The 18,416-nt window shown below is 37.8% G+C and overlaps 2 protein-coding genes across 2 annotated transcripts; both read right to left on the bottom strand.

The window, feature by feature from the left end:
* Nucleotides 1–8: 8 nt before the first annotated feature.
* On the bottom strand, nucleotides 9–18,052 carry LOC113522278 (nucleolar complex protein 3 homolog). Its single transcript, XM_052896411.1, is given in 14 exon segments — nucleotides 9–228; nucleotides 887–1,095; nucleotides 1,810–1,988; nucleotides 9,837–10,045; nucleotides 11,450–11,631; nucleotides 12,686–12,874; nucleotides 13,550–13,763; nucleotides 14,626–14,746; nucleotides 15,210–15,375; nucleotides 15,979–16,193; nucleotides 16,196–16,213; nucleotides 16,739–16,946; nucleotides 17,529–17,813; nucleotides 17,899–18,052. Coding segments are annotated over 14 exon segments (2,394 nt in total). The 5' UTR covers nucleotides 17,905–18,052; the 3' UTR covers nucleotides 9–35.
* LOC128200991 (uncharacterized) lies at nucleotides 1,996–8,600 on the bottom strand. Its single transcript, XM_052896408.1, has 2 exons — nucleotides 2,816–8,600; nucleotides 1,996–2,310 (listed from the first exon to the last, which is right to left on the bottom strand). The coding sequence occupies exon 1, from the start codon at nucleotides 8,355–8,357 to the stop codon at nucleotides 3,294–3,296; it is 5,064 nt and encodes a 1,687-aa protein (XP_052752368.1). The 5' UTR covers nucleotides 8,358–8,600; the 3' UTR covers nucleotides 1,996–2,310; nucleotides 2,816–3,293.
* Nucleotides 18,053–18,416: the final 364 nt, after the last annotated feature.

Below are 18,416 nucleotides of genomic sequence, written 5' to 3'. Positions count from 1 at the left end.
AACAGAAACCAATTTTTATCTATTTATTTTTTACATCATCTATTACTGAAAGGTGTAGTCATGTCAATATTGTTTTCAACTTGCTCGCAGTACTGTTTGAATGTGGGCTGTGCCCACACGTGATGATGGTGGACCTTCGGCTTGGAAACGATACGGGTTGGCGGTGGCACCGGCGGCTTGAACGCCATCTGTGAGCCGTCGTACTGCTCGAACACTTGTATTGGGGTGCTGGAACAACATTAACGATCAATATATTTGTATCAGCTAAGAAAATTGGTTTAACTAAAGATGACTGTACAAAATTCGTTTGCTTAGGCACCTCTGTCTCATTTGTGTTTCAACCGTGAAGCAATTATGTTTGCATGGCTGTGTTTTGGTTTGAAAGATGGGATATGGTAGTGAATTTGCAGGGTAATAACACGAAATAATAAGAGGAATAACACCTGAGTCCTCAGGAACAGCAACACATGGGGGCGAAGCAGTATACTCTGTTGTGACCATGGTCTCATGTCTATAGGTGATGCTTAACACTTTCCATCAGGTGAGCCGTCAGCTTGTTTGTCATTTTAAGTGGCGTAAATCTACGCAGTAAACTTAAAAACTAATCTATTTCGTAATTAAAAAACAACTTTTAATTCTAATTATTTGCCTCAATTCCACGTTCTAAATTAAACGTATAAAAGAGAACCATAGGTTTATTCTAAATCGATGAAATGTTGATAGGGCCCTGGATGGGCGTGTGTCGACCGAAGAGGCGACGTGCTGAACGGTCAAGATAAAAGTAGTAAGAAGTAGTAAGGCCACAGCGACCGTGTGTAGAACGACCTGATAAGGTTTATATGAGTAACAAGCGCTATTTCCCCGATTGCGAGGCGAGTGCACTCACAGCTTGCCGAGGTCGGGCGGCGCGGTGTGCGGCAGCAGGCGCGCGGCGCGGCAGAGCGCGGGCTGGTGGTGCGCGCGCAGCGCCGCCAGCTCGTGCGCGGCCGCCGCCTGCGCGCCGCAGTGCTCGGCCGACGGCAGCCACGGATCGAAGCGACCCGAGCCAGCGGCCTCGCCCTCCTGCTCGAGGAGCGACGCCACCGGCTTGCTTTGCTATTGTACAACATTTCATTATTGAGTACATTCGTTCTTCTAACAGTATCGACCTATTCTTCGAATCTATTGAAAATAGTATGAACCATTCCCACGCCAATCTTTTAAGGTACCATCCAGCATTCTTTTATTTACTTTAAAACATATCGATATCAATGAATACCGAGTAGTACTAGATAACAACTAACATTACAAACTTCTCTCATTTTAATTTTGTATTTAATTTTAAAAAGGAAAATGTAATTTGAGTAAGCAAGTCTCAGAGAATAATATCTTGTAGTAAAAATTTAATATAGAAATTAAAATGTGACTGTCAAATAACAGCTATTATAAGTCATCATCATGTAGCCTTTAATTGTCCACTGCTGAACATAAGCCTCCCGCTTGAGGAGGTTTTACCATTAGTTGCCATGCTTGATAGCCGGATTGGCAATCGCAGTCTGGGCTTTAGAAATGTTTTAAGTGGGACGCTGTTGCCCATTCATTGTCCTCGCTTAGCCGGCACTTATGATACACACATGAAAGGAATGGGAGACCTATTCTATGCCGGGACCACACAGCCATTGTGAATCATACTGCATTGCAATTATTTATGTCTGCTACGGTCACGTTTTAAAATAATGTCAAATATAATCAAATGTTCAAATAAATTCATAATCAAGAATGATTTATAATATAATCAAGGTCATAAAGCCCTCACTGAATAGTAAGTACCTGAGCAAGCCGTTGCAGCAACAGCAGGCAGGCGAGTGCTGCATGCGGCTCCAGCTGCAAGCTGGCGGTGAGCAGTCGCTTAGCGATCGCTAGTAACACATTCGACGAGACGCGCCGCGCACGCGAGCATACTTGCCACACTGCCTCCACTATAATCTTCGCATCTTCATGAGTTGAGCCTAAAAGAACATTTTAGTCTTTTTGTGAGATAAAGGCAAAGGTACCGTGCTTATATAGCTATGTTCATGATATCTTCAATTTTAAAATAAAATTCACCTGATAAGAAATTCGTCTTTTACTCGTCGTGTGGATCGTAAAATTTAAAATACATTGTGCGGCGTCAAAACTAAATATTATTAATTACTAGCTGACCTCGTAAACGTTGTTTTACCACTTATTGCGGAATATAAAAATCGCGCTTACAAAACAGGGGTTGATCGTAAAAGGGTGAAAATTTGAATTTGTATGTATTTTTCAATGATAAATCACATTTAAATAAAACTAAAAAATTTTGTCAAAAAAATAAAAAAAAATTTTTTAGAGGTGGGTCACCCTTATCATTGAGGGGTATAAAAAATAGATGTTGGCCGATTCTCAGACCTACCGAATATGCACACAAAATTTCATGAAAATCGGTAAAGCCGTTTCGGAGGAGTTTGGTAACAAACACCGTGACACGAGAATTTTATATATAAGATATAGCTGTGGTGCATTTCCGGTGGGAAAGTAATCAGCCATCTGATTCAACACCATCTGAATTAGCTTTTTTCATTTTGACCAACCTGCCCCTTCCAGGGTGGAAGCGTATAAATATTACATTCATTACACATTCAGTTTGCATGCAAAATGAATAATAAATATTGTTGACCGTTCGTAAAATAAGATCTTACAAAAAATGAAATTAATCGTCCGGCAACGGTTATTAGTGGACTGTATGAAATTTTAATACAATGGTGGTAGTTAACATAAGAAACACAAGAGGATAATTAAAGTGGAGACCACTGACCTGAAACTTTGTAGTTAGCAGGATTCGGTTCTGGCTTTAGGCTTCCCAGTACTTCTGGCTCGTTCGAACTTACCCTCAGATCCAGGTTACCTATCCACCGCCTTGAACCGACCAGCAGTGCAATGCCCTCCTCTCAATCAGCCTCTTGGTTATGTGTGATATGATTAAAAAAGCGATACGAAAAGACAAACGATATTCGCGGCAATATATGCACGCGTGCGATAATATTTTTAAACGAGAACGACGACAACGAACGTACGTTCTACCGACACATTCGATAACAACCGACAGACTTTTTTTTATTTTGTAAAAATGTTGCCAGGCGAAATTTATTTAAGCTACAATTCTTAACATTCCGCCCACCAAAATACAACATATTTTCCTAATTACACATTAGCAATAGGTTTCCTTTCAAACGACACAATTAATTTAACGATAAATAACGACAAGTTAAACGACAAAAATTTAACAAAGGTCTTTAATTTGATAACGGTAGAGGGCACAGTTTAACGACTGGCCTCTTACATTCACCAGAATTGGTTCGAATGGTAACGACTCTACAAACTCCATCAGTACCACGGTGAAGTTTGACTACTCGACCAATCCTCCATTTCATTGGACTGCATTGCTCATTGACAATGAGAACAAGAGTGCCGACATCAATCTCCTGTTGTTTGTTGTACCATTTGAGACGCGACTGCAAGGTATGCAAGTACTCTAAATGCCACTTGCGCCAGAAATCCTGATGGATTTTTTGTAGCAATTTCCAACGCTGCAACGGTCCCAATTTTATATCAACTAGATTACTTTCAGGTAATATAGTGAGAGGTTCCATGGTGAGAAAATGACCAGGAGTCAACACCGAAAAGTCATTGGGATCCGAACTGATAGGCGATAGAGGTCTTGAGTTTAACATGGCCTCCATTCGAGCCAAGACGGCACAAAACTCTTCGAAAGCAAGACGCTGCACACCCACTACACGAGACAAATGAGTCCCCACCGACTTCACACCAGCCTCTGCCAAACCGGAAAAATGCGGACCACCGGGTGGATCAAAGACAAATTCAATCCGCTCCACATGCGCAGCACTCCGCAGCAAGCCATGCAATACATTCGCTGCACCGATAAAATTTCCACCTTGATCCGAAATCAACCGAAAGCAACGACCGCGCCGAGCGATAAAGCGCCCCAAAGCCGCCAGGCACGCCTCCGCAGTTAACTCAGACACGAGTTCAAGGTGCACCGCCCCGGCGGCAGTGCATACAAAAACACATACGTACGATTCAAATGCACGTGTACCACGACCACGACCCAAACCAATATCGAAAGGACCAGCACAGTCGACCGCCGAAACCGAAAATGGCCCCACCTGACCGACACGACACGCCGGCAAGTCACCCATGATAGGTGGCGCCGCAACTCCAGGACGAGCACGAAAGCATTCCACACACGAGGACACCACTGCATGAATAGCTCTCCTCGAAGACAACATCCAAAACTCTTGAGATAATAAGCCCTTCAAAGCCCGCACACCAGGGTGCACAAACCGATGATGACACTCCTCGATAACGAGTGTTGTTAATCCATGACTACGAGGCAATAAAATTGGATGTTTGACATCACAAGTTAGGCCTCCCCTGGAAAGCCGACCGCCCACCCTCAAAAGACCATGTTCATCCAAGAATGGAGACAACTTTCGAATGGGTTTGGAAATGGAAAGCGACGATCCTTCCTTCGATAAACTACAAAATTCTGATGCAAAACAACGCTCCTGAACATGCCTCACTAGAAAACGAAACGCTTGATTTATCTCTGCACCCGACAAATTACAATTATTTTTCAGCATAGGGTTTTGCAAATTATGAATATATCTAAAACAATAAGCCAAAATACGCAAGGCGCGCTGTAACGACGAGAATCTATTTAATAAATCATCTATAAACGACATATTAGAGGCTGTGAAAAGACTATAAATCTTTTGTTCATCAGCAGCGGCTTGATCGAACGACATCTCTGAATGTGGCCACGACACTTCAGGGTTGGAGAGCCAGGCAGGTCCCGCCCACCATAACGTATTCTGAACTAAATCAACAGGAAGTAAGCCGCGAGAACCACAATCCGCTGGATTTTCAAACCCAGAAACGTGATGCCAATTTTGCGGAGGGACTTTCTCCTGAATATTTACCACTCTATTAGCCACGAAAGTTTTCCATTTAGATGGACAAGCACGAATCCAAGTCAGAGCGACAGTTGAATCTGACCAAGCATAAATATTACTAAAGGGATAAAACTCTTTTAAAGCATCGACAAATGAGCAAATTAAGTCCGACAATAAGACAGCTGCTAACAATTCCAAACGTGGAATTGAGCACTTACGTAGAGGAGCTACCTTTGATTTTGCACAACACAAGCGCACGACGACAGAACCATCATTCTTAACGACACGACAATATATGACGGCACAATAACCTCTTTCCGAGGCATCACAGAACCCATGGAGTTGTAATGACTCGAAAGACTCGACCATTCTGCGAGGAATGGAAAACGAACTTAACGACGACAATTGTGATTTAAATTTAGACCACTCTTGACTGATAGTGACGGGAGCATCACTATCCCAATCGACACCCGATAACCACAAAAGTTGTATCAAATATTTTGCCAGAAATACCACTGGTGCTAACAAACCCAATGGGTCGAAGATTCTAGCGATGTCCGACAGAATGGATCGCTTGGTACAACGAGTATCACTGGAAGATGTCTTAAATGTAAAAAGATCATCCCCAGGAAACCATGAAAGACCCAATATTTTAACCGAAACATCACGAACATCTTCAAAATCACGAAGTTGCTCCGAGTACAAGTCGGAATCTGACACCTTTTCTAGAAATTCTGGACAGTTTGAAGTCCATTTACGCAAGTGAAGATGACCCGACGACAAAATTTCTACTAATTCCTGACGTATTTGCAGAGCATTCTCTACAGAATCGGCGCCTGATACGACGTCATCAACATAAGTATCTCTAGCTAATACTGCACTACCACGTGAAGCAAGAGACGAAAATTCCTTTGCCAACCTAGCAATGCACCAAAGAGCCTGATATGGGGCACAGGATACACCATAAGTCACTGTGAGTAATCGAAAATCCCTAACAGGATCATTAGGAGAAGGACGCCACAAAATGCGTTGATAATCACAGTCTCGAAGATGAACAAGAAATTGACGATACATCTGCTTGATATCTGCAGTGAACACAACTGCATGCCAACGAAATCTGACTAACAAGTCAAAAATGTTCTTTTGCAGCTTAGGGCCCGGTAATAAAGAATCATTTAAGGACCTTCCTGTAGTATCCTTGGCGCTTGCATCGAATACTGTACGCAAAGGAGTAGTAGCCGAGTCAGGCCGCATCACTCCATGATGCGGAATGTAATAAAAATTACCATCATTCGATGAAGGTGGTTCAACTTCCTCCATGTGACCACTTTGAAAATAGTCATCCATGAATTTGACATAAGCAGTCCGAAATAGAGGGTTTGTTTTAAATTTCCTCTCCAAATTTAAAAGACGCTTGAGAGCAATCTCACGAGAATTACAAAACTTGGGCTTCGCCTGAGGGTCAACGAAAGTTAATGGTACTACCATCCTACCTTCAGGACTACGACAATATGAAGCGTTCATATAGTTTTCACACGATAATTCTGATTTCGAAAGTACGACAGATTTGGGGGGATCAATAGTTTCTAATTCCCAAAAACGTTTAATATTGCTGTCCAAAGACCAACTTGAAACAAAGAGACAATCATTGTTTGTGGAACTAGAGACACGATGAGAACGATAAGAATCAACATGAGTAGCACATTCTCCCATCACTACCCAGCCGAATACAGTGCTAACAGCAATGGGCTGACCTACATTGCCTTTGACAAGGCCTTCTTGAAGTGCTGATGTCAAAATGTTAACACTAACTAACATATCGATAGGTCCAGGTATGTGGAACGAGGGATCAGCAAGATCCAAATCCAGAATATGTTTCCAAGCCGAGACATCAATTTGTCCGGATGGCATATCTGAACAAATCTTTGGTAAAACAAAAGCTTCAAATGAAAATTTACAAGTGACATCACCATTTGATGGAATAATTTCACAAGCGACTGATCCAAGTGTGTCCGCTGACACATGACCAATACCACTAACAGATTGTTTGGTATTCCCAATGTGAAGTCCAAGTTTCCTTGCACAGGTGTGTGTAATAAAATTGCAAGCACTAGCACTATCCAAAAGAATACGAATAGGTGTCCATTTATTTAATTTAGTTTTAATGAGAACAACTGCAGTTGAAAACAAAACTTGAGTTTCAGTGCCCAATACAGCCAAGGTGGTGGTAACTGCTGAAGCTTGCGGTGAAAGCTCTGTATTATCACCTTTGTCAAAATGAAGTAAAGTGTGATGTCCATATTTACACTTAGAACAATTGCTAAATGTTCTACAATTCTTTACAATATGTGAGGGCCGAAAACATCCAATACACAGTTTATTTTCTTTTATTAAAGAGAATCTTTCAAAGGGTGACAAGCTATTGAATTTTGAACACTTCTCCACACTATGACTGGAAGAAGAACAAGCAATACAGTTAACCGAAGGCACAATAAGCGATGGTTTTGACCCAATTGTTGGTTTACTAGTAATAATATTTGACTTTGATGTGTTTGAATTCTCCAAGGCTCGACTTCTTTTTTCTATGAAGTTAATTAAATTTTCATATTTAGGTATATCAACATTTGAATCCAGTTGTAACTCAAATGCTTCCCTTGTTACTGCATCCAATTTACTCCACAACAAATTAAATAACATGAAATTACTATCAGGTAACTGGTATTTCGAAAGTATATCTAAATTTTCTTTAAATGTTCGACAAATTCTGTTTAATTCTAAGCTACTCTTTGACTTCACTGATTCACAATTTAATAATCTTTCATAAAAGACAGTAGCGATGACTCTTTTTTGTTCATATTTGTGTTTTAAGGTGTTATATGCTAACAAATAGTTTTCATCACAAAGGGGATAATTTTTTATTAAATCTAAAGCTTCACCTTGAACATTTGACAATAAGTAATGAAGTTTTTCTACTGGTGCTATCTCTTTACAGTGAATTAGTGAGTCGAACAACTGAATAAAAGAGACCCAATTTTCAATACGGCTGTCAAAGGGTTTTATAATAATTCTGGGTAATTTCATATTACTACTACCACTAGACGATATAACAGGTTTCTGTTCTATATTTTTCAAACGATGTTTTATTGATTTTACTATTTGCTCAAAACGAAATGACAATTTTAATTCACTGGATGTATCACTCCCGGACAACGATGTTAATAGTTCCAACTGTGACTTATGGAAATCATCCTCAATATCCTTTACATCCTGTAAACTATAACCAATTAAATCGGTGCCCTCCATCATTTCTATGCGGGCAAAAGCATAATCACGCCCAATGCGATTTCTATCGCCTGCATCCAACGATGAACGACTGGTTTCCATTGTTTAACAAAATAACTATTTTTTAATTACAACGCAATATCCAAATAAAATGAAATAACTTGGAAAATAACAAACAACAAAATCAAAACAAACGAAATTGACAACCAAATTACGAAAACAAAATATGACAATCAATTTTTACATTGACAGTCACTTTTAAGATACGTTCTGAAACGATAAGTTTTATTAGCGCAAAATCAATTTAAATATTTTAGATAAAGAATTACGATTTTTAAATTATCAATATTAACAATGAAAATATTTATTTATATTCAATGAATAATGTTTTTATTATTTTGCAAAAAGTTATTTCAATAAAAACGATCGGCGAGATTTATTGCGACAAATGATGGAACAAAACGTTTCATGAAATTAATACAACGAAACGCAATATGGCGTCAAAATGGAAGAAATCCTGATTGCTAATGTATGATGTAAAAGTACCCACTTATTTTTACAAAAAATTAATAATGCGAAAGAATTACGAAAATTAGTTTTTTAAACTCGAAATTACACTAAATTATCCAAAGATCGCCTTACAACAAAATTCGCCGAAGGGCCAACAAAATGTTGACCGTTCGTAAAATAAGATCTTACAAAAAATGAAATTAATCGTCCGGCAACGGTTATTAGTGGACTGTATGAAATTTTAATACAATGGTGGTAGTTAACATAAGAAACACAAGAGGATAATTAAAGTGGAGACCACTGACCTGAAACTTTGTAGTTAGCAGGATTCGGTTCTGGCTTTAGGCTTCCCAGTACTTCTGGCTCGTTCGAACTTACCCTCAGATCCAGGTTACCTATCCACCGCCTTGAACCGACCAGCAGTGCAATGCCCTCCTCTCAATCAGCCTCTTGGTTATGTGTGATATGATTAAAAAAGCGATACGAAAAGACAAACGATATTCGCGGCAATATATGCACGCGTGCGATAATATTTTTAAACGAGAACGACGACAACGAACGTACGTTCTACCGACACATTCGATAACAACCGACAGACTTTTTTTTATTTTGTAAAAATGTTGCCAGGCGAAATTTATTTAAGCTACAATTCTTAACAAATATAATCTTTAATTTTTTTTTTATCAGAAGATGCCACCCTCACGTGAGTAGTAGTAGTACTATCAGATTGTCATGACACATTATTTAATCTTATATAGATAGAGTGTCTCCATACAAATGCTTCGAGAAAAGCGGACAACTTTTTCATACAATCTTTCGTTATAAATAGTCTTATAAATTCTGCATCTTTTTAATGCGCAAAAACTCAATTTATTTATTAAATAATTAAATATAGATACGTAAAAATACATTATGTGCGTAAGTACATAGAAAACACTGATAAAAAAAGAGTCAGCTAACTTGAAAATTAGCTGATAAAAAGTTGACCCGTTTTTGAGGGTCAATGCTCTATCTATATAATCCAAGTATTGAATATACTGTTCTGTATTGTGTTATACTGTGGTCACTAACCAGCATGTACGCCTAGCATGTGCTGGTAGAGGTACTGGTGGAAGGTGGCAGGGTCGACGTTGAGCGCGTCGCCAGCGCCCGCGAGGAGGGCCAGCACGGTCCGCACGCACAGCAGCCGCTGCCGAGGACCCACCAGCTCGTCTGCAATCAGCCGCGCCAGGATTGCCACCAAGTCCGAGTAGTACTCCAAGTTGATCACGTGCGTGAACCTGGCCGGATGGAGTTACTAATTAGTATGAAACAAGTGTAATTAGCTTCATAAAGAAATCAACTTCATATGTAAAAACACACATACACATACCAGAGGGAGACTTTGTACAAAAGTCGATTGCTTGGGTACCTCTGTCCCATTCCTGTTTCAACCGTGAAGCAGTTGTGTTTGCATGGCTGTGTTTCGGTTTGAAGGGTGGGATATGACAATGAATTTACTGGGTACAGAGGAATAACACCTGAGTCCTCAGGAATGGCAACGCATGGGGGGTAACATGGGCGAAACAGTATACTCTGTTATGTCCATGGTACTGCTCATGTCTATAGGCGACGGTTACCACTTTCCATCAGGTGGGCCGTAAGCTTGTTTGCCATTCTAAGTTGTATAAAAAAAAAAAAAAAATCTTACATCTTACTAATATAATAAAATTGTAACTAAACGATGTCTGTGCATGAGAGATCAAAATGACATGAGAGGTCTTAATATAAACAAACAAAACAAAATTATAATTATTTGAAATTTTGTCTGCTTGTCTATGTCTGTGTTCTGGCATCATACAAGAATTACTACAGCAAATTGGATACGGTTTAAACATTTGTATTCCTGAATGTCTAACTTAAAATCTGGTGTATGTTCTATCTAGAAGTTATTTATTCCATTGGTTTTACTACTGACATCTAAGCATACGAAGTAGTGGGCAAAATCACATAATTTTTTTATAATCCAATATATATATATATATATATATATATATATATATAACTCAATAGTTGGCAAACAAGCATACAGTCCACCTGATAGTAAACGGTTACCGTAGTCTATGATTAAAAAAAAATAATAATACCATAGTTTAAAACAAATAGATCTACGAAAAAATCTCTACATCTCCCCACAATAGGCTGCCATATTAAATAATTGCAGAATAGTCAGAAAATATTTAGATATAGATGAGGATGAAGTAGCCACCCGTCATACACAAGCATAACCTTCCATACAGACATACACACTGCAGTTACATGGTCACGTACCCGTAAGTGTAGTATATTTATCAGCGCTAAAAGCTGAGAAAAAAAAAATATCTGGACTTGGCTAACGAGGTGACCGAAATGTGGGGGATGACGTCCACCGAAATCAATCCAATCGTTTTGTCAGTGAACATCTTATCCTAACCAGTCTGGAACAACATCTCAGACGGTTGGTATTCCGAGGCGGCTCACTCCCGGGAAAGATGCAGTGAGCGGTGCTCTTAGATACTGCCCGCATTGTACGCCGGTTTCTCTCCCTGGGACCCTGAACTCCGGCCGACTGTGCTTCTACCGGGGGTTAGTTTGCCATCTCCTCTCCTTAAGAGGGGAGATATAAATTTTGTAAAAATTTAAAAAATAATAATAAAATGAGTTACTTGGCAAGCCCTTCGAGCGCAGCGGCGAGGAGCGTGGAGTGCGGCGCGTGCTTGAGGACGCGGAAGTAGATGTGGAAGGCGGCGCGGGTCACCTCCGTCATGAGCCGCCGCCGCGCCACCTCGCTCTCCTGCGCCTCCGTCTCCAGCAGCTCGCGTTCCACTTCTTTTAGTTTTTTGGCTCGCTGTAATTTTTGTATCATTTTATATTGGGCTCGTACTACTTAGTTACTTCTTAATTTTTATACAAAGGAATACACTTTGATTGATTTTAACAGAAAAATCTTACTAATATTATAAAATGAGAGCGAGTTTATTTGTTTATTACTTTACAGCGCATTAGTTGCCTAACCACAATCGCTATAAAATTTCGTATACACGTACTATATGCGATGGAGAAGGAGGTCAGAAAACATTCCCATCATACGGACGGAGTCGCGGGTAAAAGGTAGTAGTTGATATTTTTGTCTAAACATGGAACAAATATTGACAAGAATTTCACATTGTTAGATTTTTTTTACGAAAGGTTTGCATAATAAGTACAAAACATGCAAAGCTGTCTTTAAAATCCCCAGACATAAAACTAATTTGGGGTTGCATGCTCCAGTCTCGAGGTTAATCAACACGTACAATTCCTGTAACGAGTCCCTCAATCTTGATATATTTCACGACCATCCCAAGTCATTCAAGAGGAAAATTCTAAAAGTTCTCTCGTAATACTACCATAATTTTTTCCACAACCAATAATTTTAATTCTGTGTGCACTGTTCTAATAATTGTATATTTTAAGTGTTCTTATGTTTGTTACTTGTATGTTTTTTTTTTATTGTTTTGTTGGTGTCAGTTTTGTTAATATGTAATCGATGACCTAAGAAAATGTTGTGTACATCTGTAATTGGTGTAAATGCAAGATGCAAGCCCTGTATATCAATTAATATTAATGTCTGTATTTACACTGTTGATGTACCATTTAAAAATAAAGAAAAAAACATTCCAAATAAATCAGCAAATATATTTAAGGTGATGATGATGATCATTACGAATAAACTTTTCTTTAAGTAGAAGATAATTGCATTTGTGCAAAGACAGAGGTCGTTTTTTATTTTATTTAAGTTATATTAGTTTCGCAATTTGATTTTCATCCTGCCATGCATTATATTATGCAATTATGATCAATTTGAGATAGTTTATTGATAAAATAAAAATGTTAAAAAAATGATCATTGATGCATTCAATAACCTTTTTCTCCTTCTTAGACAAGTTGACGATTCTCTTCTTGTGCTTCTGCTCCTGCCGCTTTTTGTGCAGCAGCTCCGCGTCGGCGTCCATGTCGACGTCGCGTATCCGCAGCGCTAGCAGGCAGCGGAGCGCCGCCGGCTGCAGCCGCTCACCGCGCCGGCGGACCAGCTGATTGATCAGCCGGACTATCTGCAATATAAATAATGTCATATTCTGATATTAAATAATTTATAACCTTGAGAAAAGGGAGATGGATTGTTAGTAATGGGGTCTAGTTTCCCCATTACTTATCTCGCTAGCTGGACTCTCGCGGCTCCCCTAGAAACCGTTATGTTTAATTTTAGGAGAATTCATTCCAATGGGCTCATGAAATGCCTTTTCATTCTCACCAGTATATTTTGTTGGCGCAGGTGGGGTTGTTATTTTATTATCACCCATTAAAAAAAAACCTTCCTTAGAAATGAGCTATCAAATGCTAAAAGAACGGTCGTCCCTCGAATTGGAGACCGGTAGACAGCAGAGGTCGTCAGTTCGGGGGCTGACCAGATACTCATGTGTTGCAGTATCCGGCCGTAGTACCTTCCTAATGCTCCTCAAATATTGCGTCTAAACTGCGTCCACCATGTACCCTCTTGTATAGGCATTCCGTCACCCGTATCCAATAGCGAGGACGTGATGCCTTTAATACTGTACCGCAAACCATAAAAAAATAATAAAAAATGCTAAAAGAACTCTTTAAAATCTGACTGGTAGTTCCAGAGATTAACGTGATAAAAACAATTTACATGCGATAGACTCACATTAAGCGAGTCCATTGTAAATAAATTTTGGCAAGGCAAGTCGTTAGTATTATATAAGAGTTACCGTAAGCGTGATGTCGCCTTTCTTGTCCTCGCCGAAGATGGTGGCGCAGCACTGGGTGACGAGGTCAACGGCGCGCGGGTCGCGGCAGCCCAGGAACGGCACCACGCTCTGCGCGATGTTGGTCGCGTAGTTGAAGTACGGCCGCGCCGCCAGCACGCCGCACATGCAGCGCAGCGACACCAGCGCCAAGCTCACTGACGCCTCGTCCACTTTCCTGCAAGGTTTATACCAGACCATCGTCACTAACTCACCAGGAATTAACCGAGATGGTTTCTAAGTGGAACCACGTGGAGAACGACCTGATTTGAATCGATGACCCTATTGCTACCCATTGTACCTTCAACTGCTAACAATCCGTTCTCCTTTTTTACAGTTATGTAAGCTAAGAAGCTGACAGTCCACTTGTTAGGGAGTAGACACCATTACCCATCAACACTTGCAAGAGAGGTTGCTAATAATTTGCCCCACTTTTAAGACTGTACAATCGTTTACACAAAATACTAGATTTTATTCACGACTTTATATTCACATTGAACGGGATAAAAAGCGAAGCAGTTGTATTTGCATGATTGTGTTTTTGTTAGAAGGCTAGGATATGGCAGTGAATTTACAGGATACAGAGGAATAACACCTGAGTCCTCAGGAATGGCAACGCATGAGCGGTATAATGGGCGAAACAGTATAGTCTGTTATGTCCATGGCACTGCTCATGTCTAATGGCGACGGTTACCACATTCCATCAGGTGTACCGTCAGCTTGTTCGCCATTCTGTGTTGCATAAAGAAAAGTAGTACTCTATAGCCATTTCCATCTTAAATCATATTTAAGATTATTCGCCACTATCTCTTTAAAAAACGATACCTATGTACTGGGAGTACATAGGTGTCGTTTTGTAAATATGTCTTTGCGCATAATTGGAAAGTCCCCTCGAATTCTGGGGTGGCCATAGCATGCATAATAAAATAAAATAGCCCAACACATATCACACAATATGAATATAATGAAAAGCAAGCTAACATCTCTATTCAGAAAATATCATAGAAAGCCCAAATTAAATGGCAAATGACATCTCATACCTAGTGTCCCCTTTCTTCCGGCGCAACACTGTAGCAGCTTTTTCCAGTCGTTGTAAATATCTTTTATAAAATTCCAGCAACTCTTTTTCATATTTGTACAAGGCGAGCGTGTCTTTCTTTACTGAAAATAATACAATTTAATTATTTGAACAATATTTTAGAATTATTTACAAGTTATGTAGAAATTTTATGCAAGAAGGTAGAAAAGAAGAATTCTATTGAATTTTACTTGAGACGTGAGATGTTATGTAGTTCCATGGTCAAGTCCGAACCGATTTTCACTACTCCTACAATCAACAGGGCTTCCCCATGTAGATCCTATTTTAAGTAGGGTTTCCTTTTGGTAATCTATGGGAGAAGCCTATGTTCAACAGTGGACAGGTAACGGCTGAGATGATGATGATGATGATGATGATGATGGATAAAACTGCCATTTTTCTTTGTAGAATAACAAATATATTGTTGACTATGAAATATGTAGTCGTGGGGTATCTATGAAACATCTCATAATTTATCAGTGCATTCACAATGCAAGTAGTTTTTTTTGCAGTGTGATACATACATGTATTGTTCCATGTACTCACATTTAACATTAGAATAATCCTGGTGCCGTATGTGGTAGTCTGGTAGGATATCTTTGAACACTTCATATGCGGAGAGCGTAGCCAATTTACGTACTGAATGCAAGTTCAGGGCACCATCCTTAAGCCTCTCTTCCATCAGATACAGTATGGGAAAGAAATTCTTCAACTGAAACATAAAAATTGATATTATTTCACAAAAAAAAATATATCAATAAAATTATTATCGATAATTAATTACTATTAATTAATTATTAAATTTGCTAATTAATATATTAAAATTTGCAAATTTAGTTATTTTGATTTAAAAAGTAAAGTACTGAAGCAATTTTGATGAAATTTCTATACAAAGAATCTGAAAATATATCACATACAAGCAAAATATATCTAAATATAAATTAATTTATTATTTTAATAAAAGTGGCAAATTTCTTGTGGAGTAACTGGAGAGCCCCAAACATCAGGTAAAAATTAATAAATTGGAATATATATAAAAAATAACCTTAATTTTTTTTCAGTTTTATTAGGGTTTCATTACAACATTTACTAATATTATAAATGTGAGAGTGAATTTAACATATTAAATGTTAACTTATGCATGCATATGCATCTTAACGAATCAACAAATTTTTACAAAATTTAGTATTTGAGATTAGAAAAGACATAGGTTACTTTTATTCTGATTAATAATCATACCCCAAAGCTACGAGTAATTATTAGTAACAAATATTGTGAAGCAATTTGTTTGAATAATAAATAAAATACTTCATACTTTCTTCTCAGGACTTTCCAGTAGAGATGAACACAATGCACCAATCCTTAGTTTATCATGTTGTAATTTGTCTCTCCTGGCTGCCATCAGTTGAACAGCAGTTACCACTTCATGGTCTGATGACTCATTCTCCTCAGCCGTGCCCTCTAACCCAGAGTCAGAATCCGATTCTTGTGGTTCCACTTTTTCTGTACTGGTTTTGCTGGCTTTTTCATTTCCTCTTCAGATTCTGATTCTGTGTGTGTGTGTAATTTTAGAAAGAAAAATGTTTTAAATTTCATATAATTTTTTAGCATAAAAATTACTTGGTACCCTATCTTGTCCTAATATTTATAACAAGGTAAGTTTCTAAAGATGATTCTATGTTTAAATTTTGGCAATAGCTTAAAGATTGAATAGATTTGAATGAAATTTGTACCATATCCTGTGCTTCTTATCATAATGGGTTTAGTTGACTAAACTAAAGTGGTTTCAAAGTACTTACTTTAGTTTTTTTTTTAAATTATCAACCCCCAAATTAGTCAAAACATGTGGTAATATATGAAAAATAAAAAAAAAGAGTATCATTTTTATTTTTGAAAACTATGAAACTATAAATTACACTCGAATTGTCTATGATGAACTATGAGGGAATTTATGTTTAGCAATGGATAAAAGATGAGAATGATGGTATTTAAATCTGACAATAGCTGATATGACAAGTCTGATAATGTTTTATTGTAAAATTGTTTGTTACAATTAGTAACAACAATATATCTACCTTCATACTCTTCACTCTGTTCCATTAAACCATGTTTAGTTTTAATTGGCAACAGTGGTCTCATCTTTTTCGGAGGTCTTTCAGATAACTCCTTTTCATATTTATCTTCTATTTCACTATCAGAGTGTACACTCTCTGCTCCGCTGTCACTGCCGGGTGGGACGAATTTTGGCATACGGCCACCCTTATCTTCTTTTTACGTTTTGCTCTGTAAGAAAAGAGAAAAAATACATACTTATGAAATCCTTAATAAGGTAGTCAGAGGCATTTGTTGTGGTAAACACTGTAAGCCAGAATGATAAATAACTTACCACACAAAATACAAAAGAATGTATATTGGAGAATGCATTACAAAAGCAGTTTTATCTAGCAGTTTGGGACTAGATGGCATTGTGAAATATGTCCAGTGACATAAAGATATTAAACAACAAAATAAAAACATTAGACAAACCTAGTAAAGAGTACATACAAACAAACAAACTTTAATTATATATAACTTACTCATACTTTATTTTTATATTTCAGTGAAATACCTCCTAAGTACGGCCTAAACTAGGTACAACATAACAATATTGAACCAATTATTATTTATACAATAATAAAGCCTTTATTGCTGAAAGTATTAAATTATTTTTTTTCTTTTAACACTATTTATACTAATCTGCATTTCCAGCTTGTCCTTTGACATAGGCCTCCTGAAGATACCTTATTTAAATATATTAATTTATTAAATCTATTAATTATATAATTAAGAATATTTATATAAATTTGCTTAAAAAAAAAGTTACACTGACCTGTTTACCTCTTCCTTTTCAGGCACATTAGACAACAGTTGTGGCTGTTTCGCAATCCGACTGAGTATGTACTTTTGCTCCTCATCATCTAACATATCTGCCCACTCGTCACCGGATTCTGACTCACTAGCACTGCTATATTCTACAGGCTTCTGTGATGGCGGTTTCTGCTTCTGAACTTTATTTTTGTGCCGCTGCAGTTTTAATTTTCCTTGCTTCTTCATCTTGTTGGTTGTCTGGTTATTCCTTTTCACTTTGCTAATTTTTGGTTTACCTTTTTTCTGCAAATTTAAATTTGTTGGTTAGTTTATTGTTACCTTCCGAAAATCGTAAAATCTCTAGATATATTTCACGTAGTATACTTACAGCCATTTTTTAAATTTAATACAGGATTTTTTATGAATTAAAGAATGTTAGCTATAATTATTACTTTCGTAATAATTAAAATAAAAAGAACGTGGCTTTCAGACACAATGTTAAGAAATGTCAAAACAATAAAAACACAAAAATGATATGTGAAGATTGATGACAATTGAATGAGGTCGAACGTCAAATGAAATCTTGTTTTGTCGTAGATTAAGAATAGTACCAGCGATATGTCAATAAAGAAGATAATGTTGTAATAAATTAAATTAAATTAAATTTTATACACATTGGCTGTAACAATTAATTCTTTTCAATATGTAGTAGACGTAATGATTACTTGCTATTAACTGAGCTTAATGCTTTTATTAAGCCATACAACCTGATCATCAGAAAATATTTTTAACATATATATTAAATTTCTGAACGCAATCAAACTTTCTAAAGAATGACGTTAAATGTCAGTAAAGTTTACAAGAGCATTCCAGACAAATTATCTTTTTGAAGATTAGGCAGCATGG

Source organism: Galleria mellonella, unplaced genomic scaffold (assembly GCF_026898425.1).
Source record: "Galleria mellonella isolate WM207_F2 unplaced genomic scaffold, CSIRO_AGI_GalMel_v1 utg32260, whole genome shotgun sequence".
Classification (NCBI taxonomy): Eukaryota; Metazoa; Arthropoda; class Insecta; order Lepidoptera; family Pyralidae; genus Galleria; species Galleria mellonella.
The sequence above is the reverse complement of the archived record's forward strand: the minus strand, read 5'-3'. Positions and strand labels throughout refer to the sequence as shown.